Here is an 11,438-nt window from a genome sequence, read left to right on the forward strand (position 1 = left end):
AAATTGAAGCCAGTTCGGATTCCCTTTGACGTATTGGACCTGTCTGATGGCATATCTACTCGACATACTGTTCATCAGATTGTCGGTAGCGGCCAGTCCCTTGACAGTTCATGGCCTGTGCCGTCGTAAATATAGCAAAAGAACGCTGGATAGGACTATGTCTGTCTTTGGTCTTGGGTATACAGTCTGGACACATAATCTCATTTATGTAACATAGGAGGCAGCCCGGAATGGGCAACAGATAGCATTTTCAAACATGACCTCTTTCACGATCTTTCCTAATGACCTTCCCAACGCCGTTGATTTTAGTTCTTATACTTCACCAAATAGACCCCTAGCTGATACAACCAGCCAACATTACACAGCTCAGGAGCCATCTCTTCACCACGCTCCGAATTAAAATTTGACTTCTGGTCCTTCAACGCAAATTCTCCCCTCTGCTAGTCCCCCCTTTGATCCCTCCGTCCTCTCCTTCAACGAGTTAATCTCGTTCTCCAAACTCGCAATGTAGTTTAGCGCACCATCCAGAATACGGGCCTTGGATCTAGCCTTCTGAGGTGACGATGGCGGTCTCGGAGACGGGGTCTGCTGCGACGAGCAAGGGGACGAGTCGCACGGCGAAGTAGTGCCTTGCAGGACGACCTGCTCGAGCTGGCGGAACTTTCCATTCAGATTCACCCGGTACCGGCGTTCCACGATATTGTGGGACTTGCGTCGCTTGAACTGTTTGATTTGGTTGTCCTGGTTGTTTAGATTGAGATTGAGGTCCGACTGCTGTCCGGGGGTACGGCGGGGTCGGGAAAAGTAGAGCCCCATCTGCCGCCGTGTTGATGGACTGGTGAGTGGGAATTCTTCGGTGAGTTGGTCCAGTTGGCGGAGGTCTTGGTTCGAGGGTATATTGACTCCTGGTGCGACTGGTGCGTTCATGCCTCCGGGGTAAGGGATGTCTGTGGCCATCACGCCATAGGGGCTCTCGTTGGATGCCAATGGAAGGAATCCGGGAAGGTCCTGGAGAGATGTATAGTCAGTTTGGGGATCAGTCTGCTCTGAGTCAAGGCTGCGTACATTCTGCAACTGCAGTTGGTTATTGAGTATTGTTTCGTCAAACTCCAGGCCGCCTGGAAAAGGCGGATTCTCGCAAGACATCATCCTCTGGCTGTCCGATGCTGAGAACATGGGAACACATGTCTCGTCGGACACCATGGCATCTCCGTAATCTCCCATATCCCACTGTATGCGACGTTTCTTGTTTCGGGATGTGAGCGGAGGAGAAGAGGGAAGAGCTGTTGTGTGTGCCATTTCAGGAGCTTGTACCTTTAAACCCACCGCAGAGGGCAGTGACAGGTGATCTTAAAGAACAGCAGCCAGTGACACATGGGAGCTTGAAATATCCGGTCATTAGACTGCCAATTCAGCTGGTGGCCGAGTGCTTAACCATGGTTCCCAGCAGCTTGACAGCGGATGAGGGTCTAGGCCCAGAGGGCTGTCTGAAAGTCATGATGAGCTTATGTCGGTCGCCACCGACAATATGACAGATCTGGATTGCTTTAAATTATTATGGTTATTACAGTACCGCTGGAAGTCTGCAGCTTGTTCAAGAAGTACTTTTTCTACCATGGTGGTGACGCAATCCCAGGCCTGGACTGAGGCAGCGACATCGAGTTATCCTGAACAAAGGCCAGCTGTCTTCTATTCGCGGGTCTAGATCGCCGAGGTGGTCCTAGCAGAGCATCGGAACCGTCCGTCTCGTTCGTCTGGTTCTGCCCGTTGGGCTCGGCCGGGCTTTCCTCGAGGGATCCCTATGGTTGGGATTCATCGGAGTTGAACAATCGCTGTAGCTTAATGCTGCCATCGTGTCATAGAGTCCGACCAGGCCGGTATTCATGAGCCTTGGGAAGGAGGTCGCCGGTCGGCATCCACACCTCGGACTTCAATGCCATTGTTGAGATCCTGTCCTAGACACGAACCATCCCCGAGGGATTCCAGGGAGGTCCAGGCCTTTGTGTAGCTGGAGATAGAGCCCGACAGCCCTAGGGCATGCAAACCCTGTGCAGATCATTACGTCGGGAACTAACTTTGCCTGTAAACGGTCAAACCTCGCCTTGAGAAATCCCAGCACTACGGTATAGGGGCATATGCGGACTTTCGGCGATAATGGCCGTTGGGACCCGTTAGCCCGAAGCAGGAATGCCCTACAACACCACAAATCTATCCAAATCAACCCCTATCTAGGAAACCCATCTAGGAAACCTCTCCAGAATCCAGTCTAGCTGCAACGTAATTGGCCCGGCCCAGGACGATCCGACGAACCCAAAGGAAGCAATTCCCCGCCTCGTACCTCGGTAGCGCAGCCACCAGACCCTCCTCTGTGCGGGGAAGCTCTCTATCTTGTGATCTTAACAAGGAGCCTAAAGACTAAAACCATGACGCAGAAATTCTATTCCCGTATGTAACACTAGGAACATGGCGCAGGAACACAAACACAGCAAAACCATCCCCTCCTACAGCCAGATCGCCTGCATCGGCGCCGGCATCAGTGGGATCGCCCTCGGCGCCACGCTGAAACGCTGGTACCAGCTGGACGACATCCGCCTGTTCGAGCGCCATAGCGACTGCGGCGGAACCTGGCATATCAGCTCGTACCCTGGTACGCACCGCCTGTTTTGGTGTTTATTTCGCTAATGCGGCCCTGCAGGATGCGCATGCGATGTGCCCAGTGCGCTGTACAGCTTCTCCTTTGCGCAGAACCCGGGATGGACCAAGTTGATGCCCTCGCACCAGGAGATCCAGGCCTATCAGCGTTCTGTGGCGGAGGAGTATGGACTGCGCGACAAAATGACGTTCCGTGCCGAGGTGAAGCAGTGTTTCTGGAGGGACGATGCCTCTCGATGGCTCATGGTTCTGCGGAATGTCGATACCGACGAGATCTTCTACCACGAGTGCCAGATTCTCTTTGGTGCCACTGGTGTTCTGGTTGAGCCTCGTGCTTGCGATATTCCAGGAGCGTCGACCTTCGAGGGATCGCTTTTCCACTCTGCGCGGTGGAACCATGATGTTAGCTTGGAGGGGAAGAAGGTCGTTGTTATAGGAAATGGCTGTGCGTTCACCACAATGGCAAGTTTGCAGGGCAATGTTAACGAACAATAGGTACCGCTGCTCAGATAGTCCCAGCTATAATGGAGCAGAGCGGGTCAGTAACCCAAATCATCCGCAGCCAGCACTGGGTCGTTGAGCGCGCAAACTTCGAATATCCTCCATGGTTGAACTGGGGATTTCGCCATATCCCCCTGCTTCAACGTCTCCACCGTTTTGCTATATACCAAGGCGCCGAAGCTGACTGGCAGCTGTTCCCAATGACCAAGTCGGCTGCGAAATACCGACAGCAGAGGCGCGAGGAAATCGAATCGTACATGCGTAGGACAGCCCCAGCGAAGTATCACGATATTCTCATTCCGGACTTTGAAGTCGGCTGCAAGGTATATTCCCCAGCTCTGATTAGATACCTTCTATTATTCCAAAATTCTGGCTAACAGACCAGCGCCGAATCTTCGACTGCAACTACCTCGACTCCCTCCACAACGAGAAGATGCTCCTGACAGACGCAAAGATCCTCGAAATCGTCCCCGAGGGACTGCAAACCTCAAACGGCCTCATCGAAGCAGATGTAATCGTCCTCGCCACAGGCTTCAACACAAACACCTTCCTCCCCGGAATGCAAGTGCACGGCCGAAACAATAAAACCGTCGAGGAGCACTGGGCTCGAAATGACGGACCGGGGGCGTACAATACAACCTCCATGAACGGGTTCCCGAATTTCTTCCTCTTGCTGGGGCCGAATACGATCACGGGCCATACGTCTGCTATTATGGCGACGGAGAAGTATGCTATACCTTTTATTTCGAGCTGCAGATCGCTAAATTGGATATAGCTCTGTGAACTTTGCACTCCGCGTGCTTAAGCCTGTTCTTGACGGGAATGCTGCGTCGGTCGAGCCCAAGCTCAGTGCTGAAGATGAGTATATCAGGCAGGTCCAGGCTGCTTGTCAGAATACCGTCTGGCATTCGGGGGGTTGCAACTCGGTAGGAACAATTGTCCTTCTCTCTGAATATACCTCTAATGTCATACAGTGGTACATCAACGACAAAAAGTGGAATGCAACGGCATACCCCTGGGCGCAGGCACATTTCTGGTATCGATGCCTGTTTCCGACTTGGAAGGACTGGAATATCAATGTGAGTTGCCTCTGCGTAGCTGTACAATGGGCGTGCTAATAGGGAGACACAGTGGGTTCAGAAACCGGCAAGCACCGGCCGGAAACGGTTGTTCTTCATCATTTCATTGATTATCTGGGCTGGTTTGTATAATAAGAGAGTCGGTGGTCATGGACTTGCTGGGATTAGACAGATGGCTGGTGAATTGAGAAAGAGGGTTGGATACTAGGTTAGATTAGATGTGAACAGACAGACTTGGCATTCTTATCAATTCAAATCAATTAATATCCTTTCATTCACTTTATTAAATCCTTCGTTCAGTATTCTAAATTCCGATATTCCCCGGAGCTAAGAGGATTGTCGGACTTAGCGACTCAGCTGAGCGACGGTCGGAATTACACCGTTTACCAGCTGCATAAAGCCAGCTGCAAAAAGCCAGCTACGGATTCAAATACCCCGAATAATGCCAGGCTTATGGAGCTGAGGCTGAATGTAGGGCTGTGCAGAAATTATGAACGTTGAATACTCCACAGTAACGTGGCAGGTACCGCTGTCAATGCTATACCCACTATTAATTCCGGTCTGACAGCAAAGGACAGCGCCATGGATTTAATCAAGCATGGGATGTCTTTATGATTAAGTCCGGTGCTTTCACGGCTGAACATATAAGACCTCAGTGTAGCTGCGTTCTCTCAAACAGATCCAAGCATATTCGAATACCACACATCTACAACCTACGGATATTTTCACACAACAATGGCTCGAGTCGCAGCTACAAACATCGTCGGTAAAGCCATTGGCCCCATTGGATATGGCCTCATGGGTAAGTCTACCGAATATCTAATAAAGCTCAAACTGACCTTGCTATCAGGTTTTTGCCGCCCTTGGGCCCCGGTTGAATACTCTGTCGCCACAGAAGTCATGAAAACAGCACTTCAGCAAGGCTCAACATTCTGGAACGCAGTGAGTATTTCCAGATATAGCTTTACAAAGTACAATCGCTAACATATTCAACCAGGGCCTACACTACGGAACCCCAACCGCAAACTCCCTCCACCTGCTCAAGTACTACTTCACGCAATACCCCGAAGATGCCGACAAAGTCGTCCTCAGCGTCAAAGGGGCCTATAATGTCGCAACGCACACCCCCGACTGCAGCCCCGAGGGCATCCGAGCCTCGGTGGACCAAGCCCTCGCCATCCTGGACGGAGTCAAGAAGATCGATGTCTTCGAGTGTGCGCGTGTCGATCCCAATGTGCCCCTGGAAACCAGCATTGGGACACTTGCGCAGCTTGTTAAGGAGGGTAAGATTGGAGGAATTGGGATTAGCGAAGCCAGTGCGGCGACGATACGTCGTGCGCATGCTGTCCATCCCATTGCTGCGGCGGAGATAGAGCTCAGTTTGTTTACGACGGAGCCGCTGCAGAATGGGATTGCTGAGACTTGTCATGAGTGTATGCCCTTATACCCCCTAATATCCAGTCCCAAATACGTGGGTTATAGCTAATGTTATTGATGGGCAGTGAACATCCCCCTCATCGCATACAGCCCCCTCGGCCGCGGCTGGCTGACAGGCCAGATTAGGAAATACTCGGACCTGGGCGAGACAGATATGCGTCGAATGCTCCCCCGTTTCCAACCTGATGTGTTTGATAATAACTTCAAGATTGTTGAAGCGGTGGAGGCCATTGCGCAGAGGAAGAATGCCACCGTTGCCCAGGTGGCTATTGCCTGGGTGCGTGCTCAGGGTGCGATTCCCATTCCTGGTGCTACAACTGAGGGCAGGGTTCTAGAGAATTATCGGGATGTCGCTTTGACTGTGGATGAGTTGGAGGAGATTGAGAGGGGACTTCAGTCTTTGGCTGTTTTGGGAGACCGGTATGGTGGGAGGCATGAGAAGTTGCTTAATTTGTAGGAAGTCGCGTGGTGTTTATAGAATTCCTGTTAATAGGGGTACGAATCTTATAATCATCTATTTGTATTGGCTTATTTTACTAAGAAGGTCTATTTAAGGTCATAGAAAGTGTGGTTTTTATATAGGTAGCCTCCCTCGCAAACCCAAACCCATCTTTATCGCGTATGAATCGCAATCTGCATAGCTGCCTTTCAAACCTTCACCTTTCAGCCCTACTTAGCTGCTGTCGTAGCCACCATCTCCTCGCCCAGTAAAACACCAGCCCCAACCCCCAAACTGCTATGAGCACGGCCGCCTGGAAGGGTGCAAAAACGGCCCCTCGAGCAACAACAAACCCGCTAACGAGAGTAAACACCAGCGGAATGAGGATGATCGGCTTGTATGGGCGATGGAGCTTCGGCTCGCGGATCCTCAAGACAATCGCTCCGACCACCGCCAGGAAAAAGAAGGTATACTCCCCCAGGCCATTGAAGGTCACCAGGGCCCGAAAGTTGCCGAAAATGATGTACAGTGACGAGCAGAGAGTCGAGAAGATGAGTGCGTTGAGTGGAGCATCCGACTCGGTGTCTGACCTAGATTCAGATCGGAGTCCGACATATCCTACCTGGCCTAGGAACTGGGGCAGCCAGTTCTTGTTCGATGCGGCGACAGTCATACGGCTTCCCACGAAGGCACTCCCGAGTAATGCGCCGGCAACAACAAGGCAGATCAAGGCGGCAGCCACGAGTCCAACACCGGGGCCCAAGAGGTGGTTAAACGCGGTCTATGCGGTTAGCGGTCATACTCGGTTGGTTTGCATGGAGAACATACAACGGCCACGCTATCAGTCGTGGAGACGACGTCCCATGGGAGCAGGATGTAATACGCGGTGTTGACCGCGATAAACCCAGACACAATGGTTGGGATGGCTGTGTTGAAAGCCAGAGGAAGTTGGCGCGCGGGTGCAGACAATTCAGCCGAGATATAAATGGCCTACATTTTATCAGTCATGTTCCTAAGAAGATTCAAATAGCATACCTTGTCCCATCCCGAGTACGCCCACAGAGCGCCATACAGAGCAGCCGAGTAGTGGCCCAGCATCTCCCAGGCAGGCAGCTTGCTCCAGTCAATCTCCGACCCGTCCGGCCCAATGCTCGTCCTGTAGCCGAACCAGGGCTTGGTCCACCAGTCTTGGGGCTGCTCATCACCTTTGTTCGCAAGGTGAATGAACACGACGGCAATTCCAGCCACGACGGTCGCGACGATTGCGGTGAACTTGGAGGTGACGAAGAACCGGTTCAGCCGGTTGGTTGTCTTGGTGCTAATCCCGTTGGCCATGGTGAAAACGATGAGAACCAGTATTGATAGGAACTTGTGTAACGCTCCCTGGGTTCTGTTGTTTTCTCCGATGGCGGAGTAGACGCTCTCCACGAAAACGATGCTCATGATGGCCAGCGACGCGGGGATGACAGCGACAATCCAGGTCCACGCCGCCAGGAATCCAAAAACATCGCCGAAAATGTACTGCATATACGGTTGTACGCCGCCTGCAGTGGGTCAGTTTTATAACGCATTTAAGAAGGTTGGGCGCACCTTCGCCTGGAATGGCGGTGCCGAGCTCGGCCATCGTAGCTGCTCCTGTCCACGCCAGAATTCCGCCCACTAGCCAGACAATCAAGGCGAACCCAGGCGATGGAACATTAGTATCGATCGAGCCGGGAGAGGTGAAGATGCCGCTTCCGATGACAATGCTGATGATGATGCTGAACGCCTCGGCGGTTCCAAGGTTGCGCTTGAACGACGTCCGTGGTTCAGCGACCGGGGCTTCCTCGACAGCGCCATACTCTGGCTGTAGCTGCTCTCCCAGGAGAGGCGCTGTATCGCCGTGATTCTCTGTCATGGTGAACTGAAGTGGTGACTGAATGGAGATGAACTGATGAAGAGGAAGAAGGCGGCGGATTTATCGAAACAACGGTCCCCACATCGCGTAATTGCGGGCAGAATGGCGAGATTACTACACTGAAATATCAATATAATTTACAACTAGAATATGAAGACCTGTGAATAGAGGCTGAACATGGCTGCTATTAAGGCTGTTTACAGCTACATTTCTATCTGTAATACCCTGCCATATGCCGCTGATTTAATGCCCTATTACATATTCCTCGCCACTATTCTGCACCTGCCAAGCGCTTTTTATGGTGCTGAGTCAAACTCAGTGAGGACTCACTCCGTTTCAAATCAAGACAAAAGTGACGCTGAAAGTGGCCTTCTCTATAGCCATATCCAGCAGCCCGCCAATTCAGACCGGCCTGGTCGGGTATTCTAATAAGGTGACCGTCCTCACAACTGTCTTGCTCCTCCACCCTCCCATCTCGACACCTCTCCAATATCCGAACTTGATCGAGGCTCTATTTGCTTCCTGAACTCAGTACAGCTAGTTAACTTAGTTGGCACCTCTCATTAGGTAATCAGTGAGTCAACGAGGTGAGGTGAGCGGAAGTAGGTGAAAATGAGCTTTGAGAAGTGGGCTGAGTGTAGTCACGCAGAAAGAGAGGGAGCTGCAACAACTTGTCTCCATGTCATCTCTACCCTTATAGTCTAACTCTTTTTTCTTTTCGATCAATCTGTGGAAATTTGATACCTTCAATCACAACACTCCAAGTATGTCATTTAGCTCGGCTTCCAATTTCCCAAGTAATGCACTTGGGGTACTGCTAACTGTTGTCCCCTCTCGTTCTAGTGACACCTGTGGCTCAGCTTCTTACTCTCAGAACGAACGAGAATGTCTAGTTATTATTTTTGCGACTCCGGAAAGATTGAGAGCTCACTTTCCCGTGACCTCTCATCTGTGTCTCGATCCCCAGCTGCTCCTTCCCCTTCGCCTTCTCGCTCACCAAGAATGTTGACACCGCCGTCTCCAACCCAGCAGCAATACAACACATCGCGCTCTCCCATCCAACAACAACGGAGCGTACTCATCACTATGGGCTCATGTACTTGGGAGGGCAAGAATGGTTGGAAGTGCCAGTGTAGTTCTGGATCCAGCATCTCTGATTTGGATGCCACTCGGGCATCCTGTGAGAACTGCATGCATCCAATGCATCTGCATCTTAACTTTCGTTAGTCCCTTATATTTCTTATGAATTCATGCCCAGCAGCTAATTCTTGTCATTACACCTGCAGCCACCCATGACGTTACTAGGTCGGATTTCCCTCCATCCAGAATTGTCCATCCTTATGGTAAACAACTCGCTCTTGGAATATATGACAGCAATCTCATTGTTTATTCTTATAGAAATACCTTCTTACATCATTTCGCGACGGAAACTAGTGAATGAGCTTATCGCCCGAGTCAATCACTATCACATCATTCGAGTGAACGGTACGCCGGCGTCAGGTAAAACTGTTTTGATGAATCTCGTGGCCAATACATTACTCGAAAGGTATGGTCAAGCGACGCCTATCTATTCTGTTTCAGGATGGGATGAGAAAATCAGTAAGAGTGGCTGGGCCGCGTATTTGCAGCAGGAGACCGGCGTTCACGGCCGCAGCTGGATCACCCATTCGGCTTATCTGCTTCTGGATGAAGCGCAGCAGTCATTCTGGGATCATGGACTCTGGACAGACTTCTTCAAACGTATCGAGCCTGGTACTAGCCCGTTCATAATTCTGTTTATGTCATACGGCTCACCAAATAGGGGCTTCCCGGGCTTTAACGAGCAAAAGCATGTGCAAACTCCGATGGTCTTTGCCACCGAACAGCAAATCTCCTTACAACCAGAAAAATGTATTGAAACTCATAGTCTGGGTCGACTGCCTTGGAGACCCGTTGGTCTCCTGCTTGACGAGGATGAGGCTATAGAGGTGGTGGGCCGTTACGCATCCTTTATCATACGCCCATCTATAGCTCTAACGCCGGGCCTGAAACGAGGATTCTTTGCATGTAGCAATGGACATGTAGGGCTACTAACGAGCCTCACTCGTGTTCTACAGGACGTACCGGTAAGTCTTAGCCTGAAGTCAAGGTATAATACTAATTAATGAATTTATTAACGTCCATATCCCTAATAGGCGCTTTATGAGCTCGTGCGGAATCATGACGCGATCAGTTGGGCCACAGCAAGCAGTATTCTTTTCCGTCAACCCCTAAAATTTTTCGAATGCATTAAAGGTTATCCGTTTACCCGAGGCCTACCTCCATCGGAAATATTACAAGATCATTATGCGGCCACGGTTTTCAAGGCAGCTATTGCGTGTGATGGTATTTACCAATCTAAGTTTGAGGCCAAGAGCGAAGAATTAAAACAAGCTCTCAACATGATATGGCGTAGTGGGTGGCTTCATGCTGAGAGGTCGGATAATGATATACGATATGTGTTTGCAAGCCAGATTCACAGGTGGTAAGTGCGTATTCTATAAAATGTTTGGTATCACTCGATAACAGAATATTTAGGTTCTGCCATTCCCTTTTCGCCACTCTGGTCCCCGACAACAACCTCAACTATGCCTCACCCCTCCAACTAGCGATCGATACTATCACTCATTTCCAACCGTGTCAGCTGGCCAACGCCCCTCGTTCCATGGCGGTGGCGGGCAATTTACCGCCTCTTGAGGATCAGTACCAGAAGGAGTTCTATCGCTGCCTTTTCCCTATATTGGATGGGCACTTAATAATGTCACCCGAGTTTATAATCAAAACGGGGCCTAAGGGTGGCACGATTGACTTCCTTGTTACTGGGAAGAAGTGGGGGTTAGAGCTTCTGAGAGAACGTGATCGGCTCGTGGAACATATGAAAAGGTTTGAAGCAGGTGGTCAATATTACAGCATGATGCAAACTGGAGAAATGGAACAATATATTGTTCTTGACTTTACAAATACGGCACCAAAGAAACCTCATCCAGGTAATACGTCCTTTACATATATTTTGCTTAACTAATATCTTCTCTAGAGTATAAGGGGAAACTCTACCACGTTGTTTTTTCTGAGAACTACCGAGAAGTTGATGTGATTGATACCTCGGATCTAAGCGTCGTCAAGTCTTTCGTGTTGATGGAGCATGCAAATCCAATAGATAATAGAGGTTGACCGTCTATCAATTCAACCTGTGATTGCATCCAGTTGATTTCCGTTATCCCGATACTGCCGGTTTGCGCTACCTTCGGGCTACGTTGCCTTCGTCCACCAACTTTAGGAAGATAGAACATTGTTTATCTACCATCTTCGTCACCATCATACCACTTCACGTAAACCGGTTACCACGGGTTTGAGCGAAGCATATCGAGGAACGCTAAAGGGATGGGCTACTGAGACTAGCACTTGAGGTCGCTTT

The 11,438-nt window shown here is 50.4% G+C and overlaps 5 protein-coding genes across 5 annotated transcripts; 3 read left to right on the plus strand and 2 right to left on the minus strand.

The window, feature by feature from the left end:
* Positions 1 to 32: 32 nt before the first annotated feature.
* ASPVEDRAFT_46909 (uncharacterized protein) lies at positions 33 to 1,369 on the minus strand. The gene is made up of 2 exons (XM_040813665.1): positions 1,066 to 1,369; positions 33 to 1,008 (listed from the first exon to the last, which is right to left on the minus strand). The coding sequence occupies exons 1-2, from the start codon at positions 1,297 to 1,299 to the stop codon at positions 397 to 399; spliced, it is 846 nt and encodes a 281-aa protein (XP_040673419.1). The 5' UTR covers positions 1,300 to 1,369; the 3' UTR covers positions 33 to 396.
* A 964-nt stretch (positions 1,370 to 2,333) lies between these two features.
* ASPVEDRAFT_46910 (flavin-containing monooxygenase) lies at positions 2,334 to 4,504 on the plus strand. The gene is made up of 7 exons (XM_040813666.1): positions 2,334 to 2,647; positions 2,696 to 3,097; positions 3,148 to 3,476; positions 3,539 to 3,879; positions 3,929 to 4,079; positions 4,128 to 4,232; positions 4,285 to 4,504. Exons 1-7 carry the CDS (start codon positions 2,464 to 2,466, stop codon positions 4,438 to 4,440), a joined length of 1,668 nt encoding a protein of 555 aa, XP_040673420.1. The 5' UTR covers positions 2,334 to 2,463; the 3' UTR covers positions 4,441 to 4,504.
* Positions 4,505 to 4,967: 463 nt separating this feature from the next.
* On the plus strand, positions 4,968 to 6,126 carry ASPVEDRAFT_142397 (aldo/keto reductase family protein; the record flags this gene model as incomplete). The annotated part of the gene is made up of 4 exons (XM_040807834.1): positions 4,968 to 5,034; positions 5,083 to 5,174; positions 5,230 to 5,665; positions 5,735 to 6,126. The coding sequence occupies 4 exons, from the start codon at positions 4,968 to 4,970 to the stop codon at positions 6,124 to 6,126; spliced, it is 987 nt and encodes a 328-aa protein (XP_040673421.1).
* Positions 6,127 to 6,164: 38 nt separating this feature from the next.
* On the minus strand, positions 6,165 to 8,028 carry ASPVEDRAFT_178418 (uncharacterized protein). The gene is made up of 4 exons (XM_040808816.1): positions 7,699 to 8,028; positions 7,144 to 7,652; positions 6,937 to 7,098; positions 6,165 to 6,889 (listed from the first exon to the last, which is right to left on the minus strand). Exons 1-4 carry the CDS (start codon positions 8,003 to 8,005, stop codon positions 6,326 to 6,328), a joined length of 1,542 nt encoding a protein of 513 aa, XP_040673422.1. The 5' UTR covers positions 8,006 to 8,028; the 3' UTR covers positions 6,165 to 6,325.
* A 627-nt stretch (positions 8,029 to 8,655) lies between these two features.
* ASPVEDRAFT_372410 (uncharacterized protein) lies at positions 8,656 to 11,343 on the plus strand. Its single transcript, XM_040811422.1, has 7 exons — positions 8,656 to 8,769; positions 8,849 to 9,227; positions 9,292 to 9,348; positions 9,404 to 10,110; positions 10,180 to 10,508; positions 10,562 to 11,010; positions 11,058 to 11,343. Exons 2-7 carry the CDS (start codon positions 8,891 to 8,893, stop codon positions 11,192 to 11,194), a joined length of 2,016 nt encoding a protein of 671 aa, XP_040673423.1. The 5' UTR covers positions 8,656 to 8,769; positions 8,849 to 8,890; the 3' UTR covers positions 11,195 to 11,343.
* Positions 11,344 to 11,438: the final 95 nt, after the last annotated feature.

This window comes from Aspergillus versicolor (assembly GCF_001890125.1).
Source record: "Aspergillus versicolor CBS 583.65 unplaced genomic scaffold ASPVEscaffold_13, whole genome shotgun sequence".
NCBI classification, from domain to species: domain Eukaryota; kingdom Fungi; phylum Ascomycota; class Eurotiomycetes; order Eurotiales; family Aspergillaceae; genus Aspergillus; species Aspergillus versicolor.

What these genes read in the sequence shown, in the direction of transcription:
- ASPVEDRAFT_46909 (XM_040813665.1), bottom strand. Translation starts at nt 1,299, where the DNA reads ATGGCACACACAACAGCTCTTCCCTCTTCTCCTCCGCTCACATCCCGA. An exon ending in ACCAACTGCAGTTGCAGAAT is followed by an intron (nt 1,009 to 1,065) that starts GTACGCAGCCTT and finishes ACATCTCTCCAG; the next exon opens with GACCTTCCCGGATTCCTTCC.
- ASPVEDRAFT_46910 (XM_040813666.1), top strand. Translation starts at nt 2,464, where the DNA reads ATGGCGCAGGAACACAAACACAGCAAAACCATCCCCTCCTACAGCCAG. An exon ending in GCATATCAGCTCGTACCCTG is followed by an intron (nt 2,648 to 2,695) that starts GTACGCACCGCC and finishes GCGGCCCTGCAG; the next exon opens with GATGCGCATGCGATGTGCCC. An exon ending in ACTTTGAAGTCGGCTGCAAG is followed by an intron (nt 3,477 to 3,538) that starts GTATATTCCCCA and finishes CTAACAGACCAG; the next exon opens with CGCCGAATCTTCGACTGCAA.
- ASPVEDRAFT_178418 (XM_040808816.1), bottom strand. Translation starts at nt 8,005, where the DNA reads ATGACAGAGAATCACGGCGATACAGCGCCTCTCCTGGGAGAGCAGCTA. An exon ending in CACCGCCATTCCAGGCGAAG is followed by an intron (nt 7,653 to 7,698) that starts GTGCGCCCAACC and finishes GACCCACTGCAG; the next exon opens with GCGGCGTACAACCGTATATG. An exon ending in CGTACTCGGGATGGGACAAG is followed by an intron (nt 7,099 to 7,143) that starts GTATGCTATTTG and finishes GATAAAATGTAG; the next exon opens with GCCATTTATATCTCGGCTGA.
- ASPVEDRAFT_372410 (XM_040811422.1), top strand. Translation starts at nt 8,891, where the DNA reads ATGTCTAGTTATTATTTTTGCGACTCCGGAAAGATTGAGAGCTCACTT. An exon ending in GTGTTCTACAGGACGTACCG is followed by an intron (nt 10,111 to 10,179) that starts GTAAGTCTTAGC and finishes TATCCCTAATAG; the next exon opens with GCGCTTTATGAGCTCGTGCG. An exon ending in GCAAGCCAGATTCACAGGTG is followed by an intron (nt 10,509 to 10,561) that starts GTAAGTGCGTAT and finishes CAGAATATTTAG; the next exon opens with GTTCTGCCATTCCCTTTTCG.